We start from the raw sequence: 24,350 nt of genomic DNA, 5'->3' as shown, positions 1-24,350 counted from the left end.
TTTTAAAAATTTTAAATTCTAAGTAATTATTACACCATTTACTAGGTAATTATTACACCATTTACTTTCGAGCATCCTTCTGCATGTTCACTGTAGCCCTCCTCTTGCTTTTTTCACCCCCGAAAGTGGAAGTTTACTTTATTATCACGTAAAATTAATTACTTTGGGAACACAGAATAATTGAATTGCAAAGCTGCGAACACAGAATAATTGAATTGCAGAGCTGGGAAGAATTCCAAGTGTCATCTAGTCTAACCCCCCTCCTCCCTGCCAAGGCAGGAACTCCACAGTTAAAACATCCTTGACAGATGGCCATCCAATCTGCCCCTGAACCAGTCAGTTGTGCTCACCTATCCATAAATAATCATAAAATGCTGCTTCAAACAGTTTCAAAGCATTGCTCCATCTGGGTCAGTTCTGTCCCCTCAGGCTGGCATCAGCACTCCCAAAATTTTAGAGGTTTTGTCCAACCTAGCTATCTTGAAAATTTAACTGGTAATACAGGGAGCTGAGTCTGTAGTCCCCATGCATCCTGCACATGCACTCTGCCAACAAGCCATGGGACTGATTTATTATTATTAATTAATTAAAATATTTATAATGTTGCCTTATATTGTGGCCACTTCTCACAGTCTATGAAAGGGCTAGAAGCAGCCACATTTTACTCTACAAACAAGAGCTGTGGTCTATGGGAGACTAAAGAAGTAGCCTGCCCATTTAAAAAAAAATTATGTTATTTTCAAATATAAAAGATCACAACACATTCAAGGTAGATATATGCTGTTAGATGGACAGCTTAGGGACAGAAAGTCACTGGGGTTGTAAGAGACATATGAGATCCCAATAAAGATGCAGTGGACCAAGGGCAAGTATGCTTGCAGCAGCTGGCTATCTGTGCAATAGCAGCGAGTTGAGGAAACTTTGAAATGTGTGATGTTTTTTTTAAAAGATCAAGATGAATTCATGAATGGTATGTTTAGCCTGGAAAAGAGAAGCCTAAAAGGCAATATGATCGCTCTGTTTAAATATTTGAAAGGATGTCACATTAGGATGGAGCAAATTTGTTTTCTGCAGCTCCAGAGAATAGGACCCAGAACGATGGATTCAAACTACGGGAAAAGAGATTCCACCTCAACATTAGGAAGAAAGTCCTGACGGCAAGAGCTGTTTGACAGTGGAACACACTTCCTTGGAGAGTGATACAGTCTTCTTCTTTGGAGGTCTTTAAACAGAGCCTGGATGGCCATCTGTCAGGAGTGTTTGATTGAGATTTCCTGCATGGCAGGGGGTTGGACTGGATGGCCCTTGGGGTCTCTCCCAACTCTTTGATTCTATGATTCTAGGTGTATCAAGGGCCATTTAACCATCGTGGCTAAATGGCACATATAATATCCTACCTTTCTGTCAATATTGAGGTCAGCTCTTTACTGTTAGAGGAAGGAACAGATATTAATCCCGTAAAAGCATTTATGTTCGTGCATATATTTGTGTATATCATTTAAACACAAAAACATTATTGTTTTGAAACAGTAACCAAACAAAAAGCCATTTTAAGAGTATGCCAATTTTTAAAAAGCACAGCATCCATTAAAAAATCATAATAGCCAGTGAGTTGTTAAAAAAAAAATTGGAGGAAAAATGCCTTGCTTGGTAGTGGATGGACACAGAAAAAATGACAGCCTGTCCTCCCTTGGAAGGCAACCCAGGGGCAGACACTAAGAAGGCCCTACTTCTAGACACTACAGGAATGGGTACCTATGACCCTGTAGATGTTGTTGGACACCAGTTCCCACCAACATCCTCCAGCTTGACCAATGGTAGAGGTTAAAGGTTGCTAGAAGGAGTTTAGCAACTTCTGCAAAACTAGGTGATTACTTGTATGACTTTCGTATGAGTTCCCAGAAACACTGGCATCTTTGCAGGCTTTGTTTACAATGCAGTTTACATCACTTTGAGGGCAGTGATAGTAATGACTGAGATCAGAAGAGGAATGGAGGGGAATGAAGTAATGAATTTAACCTGTTTGTCATGGGGGGGGGGATCCCAGACTGCTGCCAAATTAGATACATTGCCACAGTTGTGTATATGCCTTCAAGTCACCTGTTGATTTATGGTGCCCCCATGAATTTTCATAGGACTTTCTTAGGCAAGGAATATTCAGAGGTGGTTTTGCCAGTTCCTTCCTCTGAAATATAGCAAACAGCACCTGGTATTCGTTGGTTGTCTCCAGTCCAAGTACTAACCAGGACTTCTAAGATCAGATGTGATCTGGTACCTTTTGGGCAAGTGCTAATCAGTCAACCTGGACTAGTGCCTTTCCCCAAGCCCAAACCATTGATTACTGGTCCCTGGACAGTTGTAAATACTGGCACAAATATGGTATAGCCCTCTGGCACACTGGGAGAAAAACCTCTGCTGGGCTCCACATCAGAAAGACTAGATTGGTGTTTCTTAAACTGCTGCTGTTGTTCTTATTGTGTACCTTCAAGCCATTTCTGATTTATGGCAAACCTATCATGGGGTTTTCTTGGCAAGTTTCTTCAGAGGAGGTTTGCCATTGCCATCCTCTGAGGCTGAGAGCATGTGAGTTGCACAAGGTCACACAGTGGGTTTCATGGCTGAGCTGGGATTTGAGCCCTGGTCTCCAGATTCCTAGTCCAGCACTCAAACTACTATCCTACATTGGCTCAGATTAGAGTAATACCATGGACAATTAATTAAAAAAAAAAAAACTACAGGAAATCTTTTTCTGTTTTCTGAAAGTCAGAAAACAGCAGTGGGAGGGATGTGATGGAACTGGACATTCCTAGGGTGATTTCCTCTGTATTTATTTACTGACCTGCTAGTTCTTTGCTTCTGGCCATTCTCAACGTCATTGCTCAAAGTCTCTTATGAAGAAATCACAGCTGCCAGCTCTAGCTGAGGGAGGCAAAGAGAAATGGAGCATCCTGTAGCACTAATAAGGAAGACCCATCATGCCTCTTAACCCCTTGCTCAAAGTCATGAGGGATGGTTAACAGAGAGAGGGCCTCTTAAATGTCTTTATGCACTGTATAAATAATGAATCATAACCATAATTAATGGCAGAGTCTGAATGCTGAAACCCCTTGGCTTCCAGGAACAGGCATGTCTTAGGGATTAAAAAAAGTTAACCAGGTTAATCATATTCATTGGTGCTCAGAACATCTGAATTATGTTAAGAGCTGCATCTCCAGAGACTAAATTACATCTTCATTAATTGGTCTTGATTGCCTTGCACTGGTTGGGTTGTACTCCTGACTTCAGCATAGCAGACAGCAGTGGAGTGCTGGGTATGTGCAAACATTCTGCAGTTCTGGCTAATTAATTCTCCCAGGAACGGATGACGAGAAGGGCAGGGCTGCTGTGTTGACTTTGCCATCTTTTCACTCTCCGTCCTGCCCGGTGTGATTTTCTGCAATAGACATTCTGTCATTAAGACAAGGTTGGTTATCATGAAGATTTGCATTTAAGAACCAGGTAATTGTATACATTGTATTGGTGGGATTGGGCGAGGGAGAGATGATATCACCGCCTGATTGTAGTGAATGAGAAATACACATTGTCAGCATCCACAATTGTTTCCATGTTCTCATACCTCTCTTTCCATCTTGGTAAGATTCTGTAAAAGACTGGCCCAGAAACTTCTTGCTGCTTGGGGAATTAAAGAACATGTGATTTATTTTGGGTCCAAGCAATGTTTTTATGGGGTAAAGGAACAGGCACGTAAAAATGAAGCCCAATTTTAGATTATATATCACTATTCACTATTAGATCACTATATCACTACTCCCGAGGAGTGCTGAGAAAGCCAGTGTGGCACAGTGGTTTGAGGGTTGCACTGTGACTCTAGAGATCAGGGTTCAATTCCCCAATAAGCCATGGAAACCCACAGGGCGACCTTGGGTGAGTCACACACTCACAGCCTCCCCAAAACCCTATATAGGGTCACTGTTAGTTGGAAACAATTTGAAGGCAAACAACAACAGGTTATCATGGGTTATAATTAAATTAAAATACTTATTTCTTCACTATTGAAAACATTCAATTGGAAACTTTTGAGTATTATGACTCTCCCTTCTAGATACTCGTGGCTAGTCCTACACATGCACACATCTACCTCTTGTATCAGTTGGACTACGTTTTGAGACCCTTGTGCGAGTCCTGTCATTCTAAGAGGCACACATGTGAGGATAGAATGAAGGGCCTTATCAGCGGCTTCTCCTTGACTATACAACTCCCTTCCAAGGGACATTAGAAAGGCCCCTCTCTGTTGTCCTTCTGCTGGCAAACAAAGACCTTTTTTAAAATCCAGGCAGCTTCTGGCAACAATTGATTTCTGCAGAAGGGTTTTTCAAATGTTCAGGTACATTTGGTGCTGAGGTTTAATTGTGTTAACATAATTTTTTAAATTTTGTTTTGAATATTGTAAATTTAACATATCAGTCTTTTCAAAGTGAATTTTGTTGTCAGCTTAGGGAAAGGTGGGATAAGAAAGGAAGAATACTTACCAAGGAAGAAGTCCTGCAGAACTCAATGGGATTTATTTCTGAGTAGACATAGGATATCTCTGTAAATCTCCCCCCTTCCTTATCACAGAAACCTAAAATGGTCCTCTATCCCAAGTATATCTTCAAAACTCCAAACCAAATTTAAGCCTTCTTGTGGACATTTAACAACAGCCTGATCAACTACTCTTTTGTGGCCAAGGAGATCATAGTAGCATCCATGATGGAGATGCCATTTTATTCTCAGAAAAACTCTGTGAAATAGATTTGACTAAGAGGCTTATCACACAGCTTTTAAAATCGATTTACCACTTCTGAACTGAATTCTAATTCAGGCTGCGTCTGGATCTTATGGCATAGATTTTTGCTGCTACCACTGGGCAATTGCAGCCCATGTAACTTCTGGATAAAATCCGAGTTCAGCCAGCTGATTTGCAAAGCTGGGAAGCCAGGCTGAACTCAGATTCTATTCGGAAGTTACATGGGCTGCACCCACCCAGCAGCGGCGGCAAAAATCCATGTGATAGGATCTGGATCCAGCACAAATTAGAATTCAATTTGGGAGCAGTAAATCGATTTTAAAAGCTGTGCGATATGAGTGATGATCATTTGGCTGACAGTGGATATGAACCTAGGACTCTCTGGATCAAGTTTAACACTCTAGCCATGACACTATACTGGTTTTCTGCTGATGTCTGCAGATCAAACCACTATGAAAGACACAGGAGGAGCAATGGATAGTTAAAATAGAGCAGAGCTGGGGAAAGTTACTTTTCTGTATGACAGCTCCTAGAATGGGAGCTCAGCCAACATGGACAGTTCTCATTCTAGGGGCTGTTGTCCAGAAAGTAACATTTCCATGCTCTGAAATCAAGCTGGCAGATGGAAGCAAGAGAAAGGAAAGGCATTAAACTTGTGACCTGCTCTCATTTAGACAAGCAAGCTGAAGGGAGGATGAAGGACAGACAAGCCTTAGCAGTAACATTAGCAGATGGAGAGTGAAAGAGCTGATCCATTGTCCTGGCATCCTTCCTTGTAAAGAACACAGAGAGTGTTGCAAGGGGAAAGGCAGGCATCCCAAAAGGGCCTCTTGTGTCAGACCCCAACTGAAACCTTGGCAGTGCTTCCACTTTCTTTCAGCACAGTCATGGCAAAGCAATGGCACAGTGCTTCAAGAGACTATGTGTAGGTGGCAGAAAGTGCCAATTTTAAGTAGGGCAGAAGAACCCCATGCCTTTTGACTAAAGACAATGCTCATGGTGAGAATACAAACAAAGGTCCAAGGCAGCATGTTACAACTCCACGGGAAATGAGATAAAGCTGGCTCTGTATGCCTGGAGCCTCACTGCAAGGTTGTACCACAATCTCTCCTCTTATCCCCCATCCTCACTCAGATAGCATTATTTTGCATTACCACTGGTGGCAAGCATGCTTTTCAGGTAATTTGGCAAAAAGCTTTTTACCAATTGGACTAGATCGTTTTGTTGAGTTGTTAGCTGTATGGTGGAGGGAAGGGAGGCATAATCAGTTGTCTCATGTTCTACAGTGTATTTGAACAGATATCTCAAGTTTAATTGGAGGGGAGAGAAGGTCATTAATGGGTGGAGATGGAAGAATAAAAAGTTGGAGCATTGCTCTTTTGTCTTCAGGGAGCTGTAACAATGTTCTCTTTGGTCAGAAGTGAGATGGACTCAAGGAAGCTGAAGGAGATGTGCTTGTTTGCTTGCCAAGTGAAGGCTATTAGGTTGTCCTTGCTGTTGTTTAGGTGGGCATATAAAGGACCGTTAGAGGATCTCTATTTATTTAAGAAGGTTGCCATGCATGTATCAGGCCATGATAGACACAATGCATCTTATTTTAGATAAGATGGCCCTCCATTTGAAGGCATTCTCTGGCCTGAGACAGACTGCACGAAAATAGCGGTCTGCAGGTGCCCGTTTTAACTCCGGAGACACGCTGCAGCCTCCAAACCGTGAGATGTACCTCTGGAGTAAAAAGAACCTGGTTCTTTTTGCAGCGCCTGGGTGATGTCGTGACTATGCCACTGGCGCACTCAAGATGTAAATGATGTGCAGTGACGTGCGGACACTACACATCCCTTACATCAAGATGTAATGTGGATGGGATGCTGCTGTTAGGCTGCCGCCGTTACACACTAGAGGTCCGGAACCCTAGTATCACTGCCGCCACGCGGCTTTTGGCCCATCTGTCTTGGGCCTCTGTTAACACCCTTTTTGTGCCCTGCAGAGGGAAAACAAGACACAACTAAGTCCCTAATGGATGCCACATGTTCAGTTGCCTTCTTTCCAGAATTGTATATTTTAACCTAGTAAGACGCCCCGATTGCATTTTGTAGAGAGGCGGGATATAAATAAATTTTATTATTTTATTATTATTATTACAGAAGCATGCACATTTGAGGGGCTTTTGGAAGCTGTGGGAATGGCCAGTCTTCAGTCAGGTCTGCCTGATGGGAACAAAACCTTTCTTCCAAGGCATGCTTTGTCAGTCAACATGGGAGCTGCTCTCCCTCCCTCCCTTATTTTACAGCTGTAAAACATTCTGGCCTTCCAGGTACTCATAGTTGCATCTGGAGTATTTATGAATAAGGTGCTTTTATTGCCACTACTTTAGGTGGTTTTGACATGGGCTAGATACAGAGGGAAATGGCCTATGTGCCCACCATCCCTGGTTCAGAGAAGTCCCTTTAAGGGGAACATGCCTAACTTGCGAGTGTAAACCTGTAAACTCCAACTGATGTGAGAACCACACATGACTTTTGTCTATATCCCATCTCTGACACTTTGGGTTACTTCCAGCCTCTTGGCTGCTATGGTACAGGAGATATCAGGTGCCAAGTTATGGCTGGTATACCCCATTTTCCTGTGTTCCATGTTTTTGATGCTGTATTCAGCCTCACTAGGGACTGCAAGGAACAGAAAGTGCCTTGAAGGTGCTCACCCACACCCACCATTAGAACCTGAGAAACAGAGTGAGCAGACACACGGGCGATCTGATCAGTCTTCCATGGAATGGGAGAGCTATTTCTCTTAAAATTATGGCAATCATTTCTAAATTGACTACAGCCTGACATAGGCCTGTTACAGACAGCCAAAATAAAGCTGCTTCGAGTCACAATGGAGGTATGGTGTTTCAATGATGCATGCATCTTAAGAGTCCAGTAGCCACACCACGCCATTGAAATGGAAACCACCAGTTGCCGATGAACAGAAGCTTTCAAGGTGACTCTGACTTGTGATGACTCTTTCCTAGGGTTTGGCATTGTCTTTTTCTCTAGGAACTTTATCACACTGAGAAAATCAGGGGTTTAAACAGCAAAAATTGCATGAAAATCACACAATCACAATTAACATTTTCACACAATGTCAATTAAAGTGCCATTATCCCAGAAATAAACATGCAATAAACTGCAACAAATTTCCCTGTGAATGATGTGAATGATTAGATGCTGTTTATTGCCTGTTTATTCCCAGGATAATGGCTCTTTAATCATGATATGTGTGAAAATGTTAATCATGATTGCATTATTTTCACACAATTTTTGCTGTTTAAACCCCCAGTTTTCCCCGTGATAATGTCCTAAGACTGAGAGAGAGATGCTTGCCCAGCCAAAGATCATCCAGTGGGCTTCCATGGCTGAACAGGGATTTGAAGCCATGACTCCTGCAGTCTTAATCCAATACTCAAACCAGTACACCACACTGGCTCTACTGAACACTTTGTTTTGTATCATTTAACACATTTAATACCCTCATCTTTCAGTTTAAATAAACCTTCTGGGCAGCTTACAACAATGCTTGAACACAAATAAAAAATTATAAGATACAATGAAATGCTGTAGATCACAGTGAAACCATACAATATCAGAAAATTTAAAAGCTTAGACAATCATTTGGCCCTGTTAAGGCAGATGGTGCCAGGTGAACCCTTTTGGAAAAAATGTCCCACGGCTGAAGGTTCTTTCTCCATTCACCAATTGTTTATCTTTGAAGAAGGGGTACTGGGAGAAGAGCCTCAGAAGACTGTCTGCACTAAAGATAGAGTAAACAATTCTTTAGGTATAGAAATTGCTAGGAAGCCATTTATCACTTCAAGGCAGACACCAGCATATGGCTTTGAACTGTGTTCAGAAATAAATGGACAGCCAGTGTAGCTCAGAAATGGTTACATTATCTTCCATGAAGCCACAATCTGTGTTACAAAATGCAGTCCAATTGTACAGTAGTTTCTAAGCATCTTCAAAGGCAGCCCTATGTTACACATATTAGTGTCCAACCAGGATGTACCAGTGCATGATTAACTGTGTGGCTGAGCTTTGTTTGTCCAGAAGGGTCACAAGTTGGTATACCAGGAAGGAAGCATAAATACATCTTCACCTGAAATCACTTTATATACCAGTGCTTTTAAAAATTTATTATTTATGTTCTTAAAGCCACACTACAGAACTTTCTATTTCTACAGTCCTTAAATATATTCCATATACATTATGCTATGGCATAATTACATATGCATTCAACGTATAACACACAATATCCTGTCCAATGTGTGGTCCAATCTAATTAAAGTATTAGGATATAAAAGGATCTATAAAACAGGACTGAACACTGTTTCTGAGTATCCACCCACTCACACCCTGTGGTTGCTATACACTTACAAATGAGTAAACAAGGAGACTTAAATTTTTGTCTTTGATCATAGATAAGCTCTCTCTATGTGTCATGGTTAATAACTATTGGAGTATCCACATTTTGTTGTTGTTGCTGAAAACTCAAACTCAAAAGCATTGTTTCTTGTTGTTGAAAACTCAAACTCAAAAGTTCTATAGTCCACAAACAGGTATATCATTATTAAAGCTAAACACAGTGAAGCTATTCAAACAAATAATAACACATAAGAATACATTTCAATTTAAAATAGAGAACATAACAAACCAAAAGCAAAACATGGCAACCACTTAGAACAGCCAATACCTATTAAAACAGACATTTCGAGGCCACCTGAATGTGGTAATAGAATTTCAAAAGAAATTATTTGAAAGAACAGTTCCTTGTAAAGGAAGATGCAAATCTGCTTCATATTCTGGAGGATGTGAACCAGCTCCTGTAAGAAAAGAAGCTGGGTATATTTAGTCTGGAAAAGAGATGATTGAGTCATCTTCAAATGTGTAAAGACTGTTATAAAGATGATGGATCACAAGGCAGAGCAAGGTGTCTGCCTCAGGTATCATGTCTGGGGGAGGAACCATGGCAACCCCATAAATCCTGTCCCTGCTCTCCCAACCACACACATAAGAAGTGGTGATGGCTGTGGGGGGCTGCCCCAGACATCAGGCTTCACCTAGTTGATTTATCACCATGCATTGCAGAGGAATGCTGTTGGGAAAGACTGAGCAACAAGGCAGGTAGCCATCCCGTGTAACAGATGCTGGTGCAGCAGCTGTCTCTGTGCTGCAGTGCTGCATTTGCTTGAGCGGACATGTGCCAGGTGAGGCCCTGAATTAGTGGAAGTGAGGTTGGAGAACACTGTGTATGCTGTATGGTCTCTCTTGTGCCTACTAAGTTTACCTGAAGTCTTCAGATGCTGTTTTGTTACTAGTGTGGAAGTAAAATCCATTGTACTGGTGTGGCTGGCTTCTGTACACAGCATTGTTAGGGACACCATTTATAAATTTTCCTACGGCACATTCGAGGTGCGCAAATGAAAAATCTGTTTGATGTAGAACAGTGAATAATGATAATCAACTATGTCAAGGTTGAGGAACCCAAGGCCATCTAGATGTAGATGAACTGCTTCTCTCCTCATGCCTCCCAACTGGCAAGGCCAGCTGAGGTTGATGGGAAATGAATGTCAACAACATCTAGAGGGCCACATGTTCTATAGCCCAGGACTAAGAAGCAATTTGAATTGAATCAAGGCTGGTTGACAAGCTGCTATGGATTTTTTTAAAAGGATGTCAGGAAGATGCTGTAACTAAGGAAACTGACAAAATACTCTTCCAAAATGATTCAAAGCTTAATGGTGGGAAACGAAGCAGTGTGGCTTATTAGAAAACTAGAAGTATTGGGATGAAGCAAGCCAATTAGAGCTATATGAGGTTATTGTTAGTTTCATGACATATATGCCAAAATCATCTTTCTCAGCAGCGGGGGCAGGCAGGAGTTCAGAACTGGTTCATAGGAAAATCACAAAAACATGTCAGTGACCTTTGAACAATCATTTGTGGATAAATTAAACCAGTGCAAATGAAATGAATACCACAGGAAAATTCAGGAGAAACAAAAATCATTTTGAAGACAACTAACAGGTGACATCAGATAAATGTTAATAAATAAAATCTAAATGAAAGAAATGGAATAGAGTACAATGAGTAAAGAAAAATAAAAAACAACAACATTTTTCCTACTTCAGGAAGAAAAAAAGTAAATTCTGAATAGCCATATTGAAATATTCTCTACACAAGCATACATAGCAGTTTCTACGCTAGAGAATAGAAATGAAAATGTTTGCTACTCTCTGAGCAAAAAGGTCCAGATTTTATTGCATAAGTCTATCTATGGTTCATAAATTCCACTGTCTGGTGTGATTTACTCTCAGGAAACAGTACAGGACTGCACAGCATGGACATTTTTCCTACAGAGTTCAATAAGGTTTAGTTCCAGCATGTAAGTCTGCTTAGGGCTTGAGCTTCAAGATCAGAAACTCATATAAAACTATCCCATAAGTTTAGATGTAATCGCCTCAGGTGCTATTTTCCTCCTCAGACAACAGGGGGTTCTCTGTTTGAAAAGTAGAACATCATCCAGCCATGTATTTACACATACTAAATAGACCCATGGCCCTTTTCCACTACACAGTCATAGTGCTGAGATTCCACTTTAACTTCTACTGTTCCTTCCTATGGACTCTGGGGATTTACAGTTTACAGAGAGGCATTTAAATTCTCAGCCAAACCACTCTAGTGAACAAGCCCCAGGATTCCCATGGCAGTTACAGTGGAATCATAGTGCTGCAACAATATAGTGAGAAAGATCTAGTGATGCATTCAAGTCTTTAAGTCCAAGTCTCAAGTCAAGTCTCGGGTCTCTACCTGCAAGTCTCAAGTCCTTGCAAGATCTTTTCAAGTCAAGTCTCAAGTCTGGGAGCCAACTTTTAACAAAACAAACAATCATTTTTGCCAAATTGACATAAGGTCTGGAAGGGGATGGACACACAGACTGACACTCTGTTGGTTACTCCCAGATACAGCAGAGCCATTCAAACCATGGTGAGTCAACACATGGGTTGACACCGATTTCATGGGTCTACTATAGCCATGGCTAACAACAGGATTTAGGTCATATAGGCGGGGTACAGATTGCCCCTTTTTTGCCAGTTTGGAGGCAGGGCAACCTCACCAGCAGCCCCAGCAGCTCCAACCCAGCGCTTTTCCAGACCACAGAGAAGCGGAAAAATGCCGCTTCCCCGTGGCCTGGAAAAGGGATGTCCTTGGGGCTTCATGCCCCTGGATACCCCGGGAGCCACAGCCAGAGGAGAAAGGGGCCACTTGGCCCCCTTCATCATTGCATCGTTCCTGCAGCCGTTTTGTGGCTGCGGGACCAAGGTGCCCTCCCAGAAGGAGCTCTGTTTCAGAGCTCCTTCTAGCACTGCAGCCAGGCCACTGTAAGTGGCCTGGGGCGGCGCGAACACATCACGCTCATGCTTCACTGTTTGGACACAGCACGACCGTGACGTCATAATGACAGTGCCCGTGTACAGTGCGCTGCCATTATGCCACCACTAGCATGTATTAGGGTTAGGGAGCGTGTACATGGTGCACGCTCCCTACCCCTAATACTGGCGCTGGTACGCTGCTTTTTGGCAGTTTGTACCGCGCCATAGGCTACATCTGCACTGCAGATGTAATCCACTTTGACTGTCATGGTTCCATTTCATGGAATTATGGGAGCTGTAGTTTGTTATGGCATCAGAGCTCTCTGACAGAGAAGGATAAATGTCTCCCAAATAAACAGTTCCCAGATTCCCATACATTGGATTATTTCTGCAGTGCTGATGCAGCCTGAGTGGGAAGAACTTTATATATCTGGCTGAAAGAATCTTCTCTCTGATTGGATACCTCCCTGTTTCCAGTTGTAGAAAGGAGTCTAACTTCATTCATACAATGACACAAGTCTTCCTGTTCAATGTAGGAAGTGTGGATATAAAGCCGATAGAGATGGAGATTGGGATTGGACTAGCCTTGCTCTTTCCCACCTGCATTTATGCTCATATTAATTCTTGTAATGCATGAATTTCTGAAAAGAGAATGTTAGTGAGATATATTATTTTAAGTTGATGTTTGTTTTTATATACATTTATTAAGGACTGTGTTAATTTCAGTTTGGAAAAAAAAATCCTTTTTTATTATAGCTTCCAAGTATTCCCACAGATTAAAAAAAATGCTGAGATATTCAGGGAATTGTAGTACAAAATGATTATGTTCCATACTCTAATGTTCAAATACACACATTTTTTAAAAAGAGAAATACCATAGTGAACCAGAATGCTAAGTTTGTTTTATAAAATACCATATTTCCTAAAAAGTGACTTGACCTCATGTATAAATTGAGAAATAGCATTGGGGCCAAAATTATAGATTTTGATGTGATCTGTGGCTAAATTGAGAGTAAAATGTAGATTCATGTAACATAGGATATAAAGGATAAAGCAAAGGAAAAACAATGCCAAAGAACTTACAAAATTCTGGCAGGTCTAACTTTTCACCCTAAAGGCTGGATGAATGAAGAGGGAACTACTGTAATTGGTGGCTGTGTGATGTGTGTAGGAAGCAACCAAATGTGAGTGGGGCTAAGAAAATGTGCACATCTCAACAAGAAAGTAAAGGCAAAGCAAAGCAAATGGTGACTACATTAGCAGTGATTCCACCCTTTACAGCCTCTGGCTGCTATCACAGCCATTTTCCGCCCAGGCATTCATAAAGGCCTCTCACCACTCTACTTTGAGAAGGGAAGGTTCTCTTTTTTGATAAGAGTTAAAGTACAGTACTTACAGTAACCCATGGATAAGCTGACTCAGGTTTTTTAGTCAATTGTTTTGAAGAAAAATTCTCAATTTATATACAAGTATATTCAGTAAGCAGACAGGTTTACAAATCATAGTTTGAAATTGCACAGAAACTTCCCACCATGGCTATCTAAAAATCAAAACAAAAAAGGACTCCCAGCTTGAATCTAACCCTAAGCTAGGATTCCTTCAGAGCAAAATAAAAAGGAGAAGTATACAAACCCAATGATTTACTCATTAACTGAATCAGCTGACTGTCCACAGTGTCAAATCAGAGTTCTGCATTACATGTTAGTAGGAATGTAACAGATATTTACCAAGTTTCTCATCCTCAATAAGACAGGGCATCTTGACGCATTGAGACACTGCATTAAAAAGAAAGGTGGAGTGACAGCAAGATTTTTCACCCCTAGGGAGAGTGAAAAGACCATTACTTAAAAAAATAATGTGTGTGTGTGTCCAGAAAACCTGCAGATTTTGCCACAAAAGTTGTGACATGTGAAAAAGAATGTAAAAATGCACAAACAATACCATTCATGTTACTAGCATGAGCCTGTCCGCTAGGGCTTTACCTACTGCAGTTGTGTGTATATGTGTATTTAAATTGTCTATTGACTTACTACAACTCCATGAATTTCATAGAGTTTTCTTAGGCAAAGAATACTCAGAAATGGTTTTACCAGTTCCTTCCTCTGAAATATAGCCAACAGCGCCTGGTGTTGTTGGCAGTCTCCCATCTAAGAACTAAGCAGGGCTAACCTTGCTTAGCTTCCAAGATCAGATAGACTCTTGAGCCTTTAGGGTATTTAGGCCCTGTCCCATTGCTGTTGTGTGCCTTCAAGTTGTTTTTGACTTATGGTGACCCTAAAGCAAACCTATCATGGGGTCTTCCTGGCAAAATTAGTCCAGAGAAGGTTTGTCATTGCCTTTTCATGAGGCTGAGAGTGTGTGACATGGCCAAGGCCACCCAATGGCTTTCATGGCCAAAGTGGGAATTGAACCTGGTCTCCAGAGTCATAGTCCAACAGACAGATCTAAATATCATTGCTCTGCATGCCAAACTGGTGTGTTGGATGCAAAGTGATCTTGTAGCAGCTTTGAGACTGAGCAAAAGTTGTTGTAGCATAAGCTTTTGTAGATTTGGTCTACTTCCTCAGATGCATGGAGTGAACTGATGCCCAGAAAAGACCTTTATAATTATGCTGTATGAACAGCTACAGAAATACAAAACTTGTGGGTATGGTGATGAGGTGATAAGTTCAGTTTTAACTATGGTGGAGGGAGTTTTGGAATGTGGTTTGTGCAAGCTGGGAACTGAGAGGTGGCCTGACAAACATAAACTGGTATGTTGGATATTAGCCAGTGGTCCTGAATGTCGATTTCAAGTAAAACAGAAATTTAACAGGACAATCTGATACATGTCTACTCAAAAGTAAGCTCTGATGGTTTCTATGGGATTTCCTCCAAGCCAAGTGTGTATAGAATTGAATCCCATATAGCACTGCAAAAGCCATAAGCAGATGTCCAGGAACACAGTATGGTAAGACCCCTGCAGGATTCATTTTAAGACATTCAATCCAGCCAGAGACAATACAAAATATGCACTAATCCCTTTTGCCTGCTGATTTCTTCCTCCACTCTCCATCAATATCCTGTAAACACTAATCTATGAGCCCACAATCTAACTCCCAGGGAGGAAAAGAATTTTCATGTTTGTCATGTTCTAGGAAGCAGCTGAAAAAAGATGGACAGAAGGAAGTGGATGTAGAAGGAAACTCCTGGCATGTATGTGGGTTTCCCTCTGGCCCCCTTGCATTTAAAAGGAGCACTCTGTGCATTTAATAATTACAGGTGGGTCTACGAAGGACACAATTAAACTGATACTAGAGAAAAAGAAAGAGAAGGAACAGTTTCCCTGAGGTCCCTGACCCATTGGGTTCATGCTGATGTGAATTTCATCTCACAGTTCATGCTTTTAACCACTAAGATTTGCTAGCACTGTCACATACAGAGAAAGCTCATTTACTCACATGCCAAATGACATTAGCCCAGAAAGACCCCGGAGACTGCTGTATATATTTTCCCCTCCAGAAAACAGATGTTCTATCTCAGTGCATCTTATTTTTCACTAAAAACTGCAGATACATTCTGCATCATCAGATGGAGCGGACATCTGCAATACAGGGAGAATAATACTGACTAGCCAGACAACTTTGTTGTAAAGCTTATTTGGCAAGAATGTTAAGCATTTTAATGACAATATAATTTTCATTTGTCCTCAAAAGCTTTGACATGCTTGACTGCTATGCTGTTTGAAAACCTGTTGTCCTTGTGTGCCTTCAGGTCATTTCCGACTAAATGGCAACCCTGTTATGGGGGTTTCTTGGCAAGATTTTTTCAGAGGAGGCTTGCCAGTGTTCTCCCCTGAGGCTTGTGACTTGCCCAAGGTCACCCAATGGGTTTCATGGCCAAGCTGGGAATCATCCCTCGTCTCCAGTCACAGTCCAACACTCAAACCACTGCACCATAATGGCTCAAAGCCTACAACTACAGTATACTTTTAAAAATGCTGCTGGAGTGTTATTCCTGAGTAAATAAACAGAAGAACCGTATACACCACATTTGATTAGGCCATTATTTTTCAAAAAGAAAAGTACATAGAATGTTAAACACTTGCCCTTTCCAGCAAAAGATGAGTCATTAAGCTGACAACTTGGGGATGCAGGACACAATCTAGCAAATCATTTGTGCTAATGACTGTTTGTGGGGAATCAGCACTCAAGTCTTGATCTTTCTGATCAACAGATGCTTTGGGATCGCTACCTTTTCCAAATGTGTTCCCTGCATTGTGTAATCTTCCAAAGCATCCATGATTTTCACTGAAAAGGTCTTGGGAGCTATGCTCAGCTGTTTCTGTTACACATGTTGCCTGAGACAGTGGTAAAACCTGCAAGAGTTTTGGTCCAAAGGGAATTTTTTCAAAGTTTTTTGTTTTGATTCCTGTTAAATGGGATTCACAGAGGTTGAATCTTAAGTCCCCTGGTTCTGCGTTTACTTGGATTTTCCTTTTTTTACATGGATCTTGAAGAATTCCCTCAGCATCACGAGATCCACCACTTCTACTGGTCTTCTGGTGCTCTAAATATGCAGACACAGCTTCATTTAAGTACTGGAAGTTGGTTTCATGAGATGTTACTTCAACCTAAAAAGTAAATATTTATATATATATATAAATATAAAAAGCACCTTCAGAACCTCCAAACCTGCAACTCTTAAGATTGAATTGTTAATCCCAAATTGTATGTACTGATCCATATATCCTCACTAAACTAAAATATAATTAACTGCTAATGCTGGTTTTAACTGTGACTTGAAATGGTATTTAGATTAAACTTCTAACTGTTGCCATATTAACAACTAATATTCCAGCTGGAGTCCACCACAATTAACATAGCCTTGGCTGAAGAGCGGGGTATAAATAAGGACAGGTTGCATACCTGTAACGGTGTTTCTTCGAGTGGTCATCTGTGAATACAAATGGGTTTGTACTGTGCCTGCGCAGTGCTGTTCGGAAAACTTCTAGGATCACTGGGCAAAGTTAACTTTGCAACTTTTTGGCGGTAGCTCCGCCCATCTCTAATAATCTCCCTGCATTCCCACTCTTTCCCCAGTTCCAAAATTTATGCCACGTGAGCGACATGAAAATGAGCCAATGAAGAGCAGGACACCGAGGGGAGGACGGGCAGATCTGTATGTATTCGCAGATGACCACTCGAAGAAACACCGTTGACACCCAAGTAAGGTTCAAATAACTGTGTTTATTAATCACAATAAAGCTTCTTTGACCCCAAAAACTGTGTCAGTTGTTTTAGTACTTAAATAAATAGCATTTTAACCTGTTTAGGTCATAAGGCACATAACAGCACATTAGGTTATGCAAGACCGGTATGTAAACCATAGGAATGCTGTAAACCAAGCCAATTCAGGCAAAAATAATAATAATAAATAATAAAAAAGACATCCCTTTCAAATATGTAAACAAATGGAATGCAGTGCAATCAATGTAAGCCTGATACCAACACTGCCCTCCCAAAGGCTGCATCCCATTTGGTCCTGGTGTCCAGCCTATAGTGTTTGTTGAAAGTCAAGGGCTGGGACCAAACAGCAGCCTTGCAGACATCCTCCAATGGGACCCCAGTCAAGAAAGCAGAGGATGTCACTACCACCCTAGTTGCATGAGACAGAACCCTGGTCAGGAGAGGTCTGCCCAAGAGTTCATAGCAGAGGTGGCTGGTACCAGCCACCCATTTGGAAAGCCTCTGCGCAGACACAGGCAGTCCCAACTTCAGTCCCGAATAGCATTGAAAAAGTCTCTCAGAACGGCTTGAACCCACAGTTCTGTCCAAATAGGCCGCCAAAGCCCTCCAAACGTCCAAGGTGTGCAAGCAGCATTTGGCATCAGTGGTCGGGTTTGAGGCCAGGGTCGGTAGAACAATGTCTTGACACATGTGGAAGGTAGACACCAGCTTAGGCAGAAAGGTAATGTCAGTGCGGAGAACAACCTTATCCTTATGAAACTTAAGGAAAGGCTGGTCCCTCCGCAAGGCACAAAGTTTGCCCGCATGGCGGACAGAAGTGATGGCCACAAGGAAGGTTGTCTTCCAAGTCAAGAGTCTCAAGTCCGAAGTGGCCATGGGTTGGATTGGAGGGCAGACAGCACAGCGTCCAAACTCCAAGCAGGTGTCGGTACCAAGACCAGGGGATGAAGGTTGTTGCAACCTTTCAAGAAACTCTTCACAAGAGGGTCCCTGAAAAAAGGTCTGCCATCAAACTGAAATTGGGAACAAATGGCAGAAAGGTAGCACTTGAGAGAGGTGAGGTGAGGCCCCGCCTCCAAAAGTGCCATCACGAACTCCAACACATCCGGTGTCGTCACTTGGGATGGATGGAGCAAGGCCTCTCGCAGGGAGGAAATCCAGGAACTTCTTCCATTTGGAAGCGTAGGGCTTCTTAGTGGATGGTTTCTGGGCAGCCAAGATCACCGTCTGTACTGAGGGAGGTAGCGAGTCTAAGGCCGGAGCCTCCATGCCACCATCGGTAGGTTGATGATGTCGGGATGCCGAACACGTCCGTCCTGGAGAGTGAGGAGCTCTGGACAGAACTCAAGGTGGAGAAACTGTCTCCTGGAGAAGTGGAGCAGAAACAGGAACCACGGCTGTCTCGGCCACCAAGGGGTGATCAGGATGGCATTCAAGCGGTTCCTTGTCATCTTGGACACCACTCTGGTGATCAATGGGAATGGAGGGAAGGCGTACAGCATCTCTCCTGACCAAGCAAAGGCAAACACATCTCTGAGGGAGTCCTCGTTGCATGCTCAGGAGCAGAACTGGGGACAGTGGCTGTTGAGAGTGGTTGCGAAGAGGTTGATCTGGGGAGTTCTCCACCGACTGAAGAGGTTGTCGACTGTCTCGGGATGGAGCCTCCACTCATGGCAGACTGAAAAAGATCTGCTGAGGTGGTCGGCTAAATGGTTCTCCTCTCCGGGCAAGTGAATTGTTTGGAGCAGAATCCTTCTCGAGATGCATCAGTTCAAGATGCGAAGCGTGGCAAGGTTCGTGTCAAAGGCTCTCAAGGCCTTTTCCAAGGCCAGCATCTCCAGGGCATTGATGTGGTTCTGCGAGAGACCACTTGTCTTTGATGAAGAGATTTGACATGTGGGCGCCCCAACCTTCCATGGATGCATCAGTCGTCAGGGTGACTTGAGGCTGTACAGGAGAAAAAGGCACGCCGACGCAGATGTTCCGGGAGTCGAGCCACCAACAGAGGGAGCAGGTGACAGGTCTTGGACGGTGAGCCACTTGGACGGAGGGTCTGTTAGTGCATTGAAAGCCAACAGGAACCATGACTGCAGGGGCCGAAACTGCAGTCTTGCCCACGGGGTCATGAATGTCGTCGAAGCCATGTGTCTTAGGACTACCTGGACATCGCTGGCCTTCACTCACCTGTGGGTAAGGCAAGTCCTGACTGAAGAGCAGAGAGTGTGGAAACGGTCCTGAGGGAGATAAGCGACGCAGTCTTCGGAATTGAGGACAGTGCCGATGAATTTGATCTTCCTGGATGGAGAAAGATGAGACTTTTCCAAGTTCGCCACGAGCCCGAGGGATGTGAGGAGGGAGAGGGCAAAGAATACATCTTTCTGTAGTTATTCTACGGAGGGGCGACAAAGAGCCAGTCGTCCAGGTATGGAAAGACTCTGGAGCCTCTCTGGTGTAGGTGACGATCAGGGCCATGCACTTGGTGAAGATCCTTGGAGCCGTGGAGAGACCGAAGGGAAGGACATTGTACTGATAGATGTCAGGACTGACGGCAAAGGCTAGGAATCTCCGGTGGTTCTCCCGAATCCCCACGTGGAAATAGGCATACTTCAAGTCGATCGTCGTGAACCACAGGCCCTGGTGCAACAAGGGCAGAATAGAGGCAAGAGTTACCATACGGAACTGATGGTAGACGAGGTAGGAGTTGAGAGATCTCAAGTCCAGAATGGGCCTAATGCCCCCATTGGCCTTGGGGACCGTGAAGTACTTGGAAAACAAACATATTGGGGCTTGAGAAGGGTCTACGGGCGAGATTGCGCCCTTAGACAAAAGAGTGTGTACTTCGTCACGAAGGGTGTCTGGGGGGTGGTGGTGGTGGAAACCACAGCTCCAGTTGGAGGGAACTCTTTGAATTCGAGGGCATAGCCCCTACAGACGATGTCAAGGACCCATGAGTCGGAGGTTATGGAGGCCCAGATGTTAAAGAAGGGTCACTGGTCCTGGCCATACCATTGCCTCTGGCGCTTGCGAAACGGAGTCTGAGAAGGCGTAGACATACCGTGCTTTTTGGTGGCCGCCTTCATACGGTATTGAAGTTGAGCCTCTCATCAGTCTTGCAGTTGAATAGGCCTGTGTCATCGAAGGGCATGTCTTCGATGGTGGCCTTCGCATTTGGGTTGAGATCTGATGAATGGAGCCAAGCGTGCTTTCTAAGGGCAATAGCTTCTGCCATGGAGTTGGCTGAGCAGTCTGTGGAATGATGGGCTGAAATGATGAGCCAACCCGGTACCTTGCCATGGATTTGCACAGGATGCAGGCCTTGGGATTGTGAGTCTCGCTGAGGCAAAGGAGGCACAAAGAGTGGGGATCCTGCCCAGAGACATCATTAGCCGAATCAATGTCCGTAAGCAAGGTTGTTGGACACGCAGAAGAGGTCAACAGTACACAGGGGGTCAGATCAAGAGAGGTCAACACAGTCCGATGGTCAAATTCCAGTGAAAACGTAGCAGAAGCAGAAGCGAAGTTCCTAAAGCAGCTAACGCTGTAGCTGGTTGGCTTGGACTGGAATTTTAAAGTACTGATCTCTTCCCTGGAAGTTTTCCATGTGGTCCAACAACTGACAGTCTAAAAACAGCTTTTCTCTCTTTTGACTTCTGGAGGGCTATTGCCAAAGGAGACTTCATGCTTATTCATCCAGCGCAACCCTACCTCAACCTTACTTCTTCAGTGACTTCCTGTTGCTGATCTCTTGCTGCTTTCTATAAAGTCCTTAGACAAGTTCTTGGGATAGCAAATCCACTCTTGGTTTTATTGCTGCTTCTCCAAGTTGAACAGGAGCACTCCCAATCCTGGGCCAAAAGTTTGGCACCATAAGAGCTCTGATTAAACTTGGAGCACCTATAGGAAGAATGGTGGCAAATTCAGGACAGGATTCACCACCCTGTGGCCATGGATTAACTAGTCATGTCTGACTATTTTCATCTTTCTCCTGGGCTCTTCTACTGCCTGATGTCCTCTTCAGTTCTTAGCAGCTCATGATCCAGCTGACTTCTCCTCCTTTCTGGCTTTGGGCACCACTTTTTAAGTATTCCAACAGCCTTCGCTCTCCAAAGCCCTAGTGTCCAGTCAGATTTGAAAGGCCCAACACTCCAGGTCCCCACCTCGGGTTGGATGTTTCCCACCAGCCAGCTTTCATGGAATGCCACCAATTCACAGACTGTTTGCACCCTTTTAAGCTAAAAAATGTCTGATAACTACTCTCTGGCAGGAATAGTCAAGCTGAGTTGGAAGGAAGCCAACAACCAGCTAGCCAAACTCCCAGCCATGCATAATTTCACTGGTAAAGCAACCCTGAGAAGTGTCTATCTAATTTCAGTTTAAAAACCTCAAATTCAGGGGAGTCTACCACCTTCTGAGGTATTTCACTGTTGAATAGCTCTTCCCATCAAGAGGTCGTTCTTATGTTCATTGGACTCTCCTTGTTTTTTAATTTGATTATACGGTGGGCTCTCTCATACTACACAATTATAGCACTTGATAGCCACTTTTATTGTCATGGCTGCATCCAATGGAATCCGGAGAGATCCTTAGTTCATGTGGCAGTTAGATTATTCGCCCTAGTGTCTCCTGAATTACAGCTCCCAGTATTCCACAAGATGCAACCTATGGCACTTAAGTTGAACCAATTGCTATATTTACAGATAAAGGGTCCAGCACCCCCCTCTCGACCTCCATTAATAATACTTTTTTCTGCCTGGCTCTTTGACTTGGTCAGTACCTATTTTACAACAGCTAATACAGTACAAATATATGTAATACATTCTGCTATATATCAGGGCTGTTTCTCTGCAATGCTAATCTAAGATTATGGGGAACATCACAGACTTTTCTTCTGTGAGACTAGAAATATTAAAAATTGATTTTGTAAAAACTGGAGGGATAGCAGAGCACTGTAGCATTACAAAAATTTTGCCCAAGCAAGAGTGTGTAGGAACCATGGCTGAGTAATGAAAAGGAAAATTTGACCTCAGTGGGGTTGAGCCAGGAATCTGATGCATCAGGGGTTTCTGCAGATTTGATTGCACATATCAGTGTTCGAGTTATTGCCTCTTCTACGCGGGCTTCATGGTCTGCATCCTATAATAAACAAATTATTCATTTGGCAATTGGAATTATGTTGAAAGAAGGGCAAGTGGCAGAGATGAAACAGAAAGAAAGAAACAGAATAGGTATGGTCCCCAAAACTGTTTTTAAGGTGTGTGGTTCAAGTATTTTCAGGAGCAGGGGAAATTACTTTTCTCATCCATTATCATTCAAACATTCTTAAATATGAACTCTGACAAGCAAAGTGTCTAAATAGAAGTGCTTCCCATGTGTTCAGTGGTGCTTACTACCATGTAAGTATGTACAGGACAGACTGCAGACAGTCTTTACTATTCCTGGAAGGGCTCAACAACATCTGTCTTAGTATTTCTTAGTGCATAATAATTTAAGACAGTTTTTGATAATGCGTGAGGAATCTCAACAACATAGAAGAGTCTTTATGGTGCAATTTTGCCAGATTATTTGGGGTTGGAGGGAGCCTAGTCTTAGAGCTATTGCCCCCTGACTTTCTTGTTCCAAAATCCATGTCAGAAGAGGTTTTTGAGGATAATGTCACTGAGTTTCACACAGTGGCACTTACTAAATTCTCCCTTCCTTCCACTCTGAGAAACTATAATCTCTCAGAATGGAAGGCAAGCCTCTGGAAACCCAGGAAACTTCAGGAAAGCTCCAGTTCATTGACACAAGGGAAGGAAAGTGAATTGAGCAACATTTAATGCAAATACAGATAAACAGGGTCTTTTGGGCTGTGTACAATATATCTCAGATGCACTCAAGAGGATATACGTACGCAAAGATCCAGGATGGGTACTCCATATGTATTTGTACCATTTGACTAACTTTTAATATACAGCTGTCTCAAATTCACTAAAAGAAACCAGCAACTTGTGCAATCATTCTAGAGGCTTCAAAATGAATTTGTGCATTATATGAATACCAAGTCCTATAATAAATTGCTTATCCCAACTACAATAAACCCACTGAATTCACTGGGAGCCAAGCCTGCTTGTTTGTTTGCCCAATTCATATCCGCCCTTTCTCCCAGCATGGGATCTAACACAGCTTATAACAAATTGAAACAAAGTACAGCTAAAATCATATTAATAAAAACTTTTTTTAAAAAAAAACAAACAAACCAAATAAACAATTTTATTAAAAGCACAATGTTAAAGCAGCTTAAAACAGTGCTTCCTAGACTATCTGATGTGGGGGACCAGCACTATATTTGTGCCCAATTATTATTTTCTTTCCTGGAAGCTCACCAGAGACTGGCCATCAATGGCTCAGGGACCAACATATAGGGATGACCATTTTGAGTTGTACAGATTTAAGACACATTTGAAAAAGTGAAGGAAAAAAAAAGATAATAGCTCAGGATACCCCATTAAAAGACCCTTCTGCTGCCTAAGTTAAGAGCCAAAGCCCTAAATTAAGAAGTCTTTGCCTGCTGAAAAAGAGCAGACCAATTGAAAGTTAACTTCCTTTGATTCAGTAGGTTTATTCTAGTTGGGACTGGAACTGGATTTGGGCCCAAGTATTTGGAAGTGAAGCCTCTCATAAGAATATGCAATCCCCTACACCCCCGGGATTAGCATCTCTGATAATCATAGCTAGGCTTTCAGTGCATAATATGCCCATAAACGCCACATGATCAAGCAATCACATTTTACTAATTGGCAGACAATACATTGCATTAGTGCCTTGTTAATTGAGGCTTGTGATCCTTAATTTATACCACAGGGATAGCATCTAACATATAGGATCTTTAATTTAGGAAGATCAAAAAGGCATGTCCCAAATTGTGTCTCTAAATGATTTAAGCTCT

At 42.6% G+C, this 24,350-nt stretch overlaps 1 protein-coding gene across 6 annotated transcripts in view; it reads right to left on the bottom strand.

The window, feature by feature from the left end:
- Window positions 1-9,515: 9,515 nt before the first annotated feature.
- The window catches only part of HSPBAP1 (HSPB1 associated protein 1), a 109,235-nt gene continuing 94,400 nt past the window's right edge, over window positions 9,516-24,350 (bottom strand). For 4 of the 6 annotated variants that reach the window (XR_006101352.1, XR_006101354.1, XR_006101355.1 and 1 more), the window contains 3 exons: window positions 22,448-22,558; window positions 15,638-16,809; window positions 9,516-14,016 (listed from right to left, as the gene is read on the bottom strand). Coding sequence is in view for 1 of the 6 variants with exons in the window: in XM_042445082.1 (XP_042301016.1) it covers window positions 16,273-16,809; window positions 22,448-22,558 (648 nt within the window). In the remaining 5 variants the exon portion in view is untranslated. Of the gene's footprint in view, window positions 14,017-14,547; window positions 16,810-22,447; window positions 22,559-24,350 lie in introns of those variants that run through there. The other 2 variants (XR_006101353.1, XM_042445082.1) reach the window with 2 other exon arrangements.

The sequence above is a fragment of the Sceloporus undulatus genome, chromosome 1 (assembly GCF_019175285.1).
Source record: "Sceloporus undulatus isolate JIND9_A2432 ecotype Alabama chromosome 1, SceUnd_v1.1, whole genome shotgun sequence".
Lineage (NCBI taxonomy): Eukaryota > Metazoa > Chordata > Lepidosauria > Squamata > Phrynosomatidae > Sceloporus > Sceloporus undulatus.
Note: the sequence above shows the minus strand (reverse complement) of the source record. Positions and strands in the feature narration are given on the sequence as shown.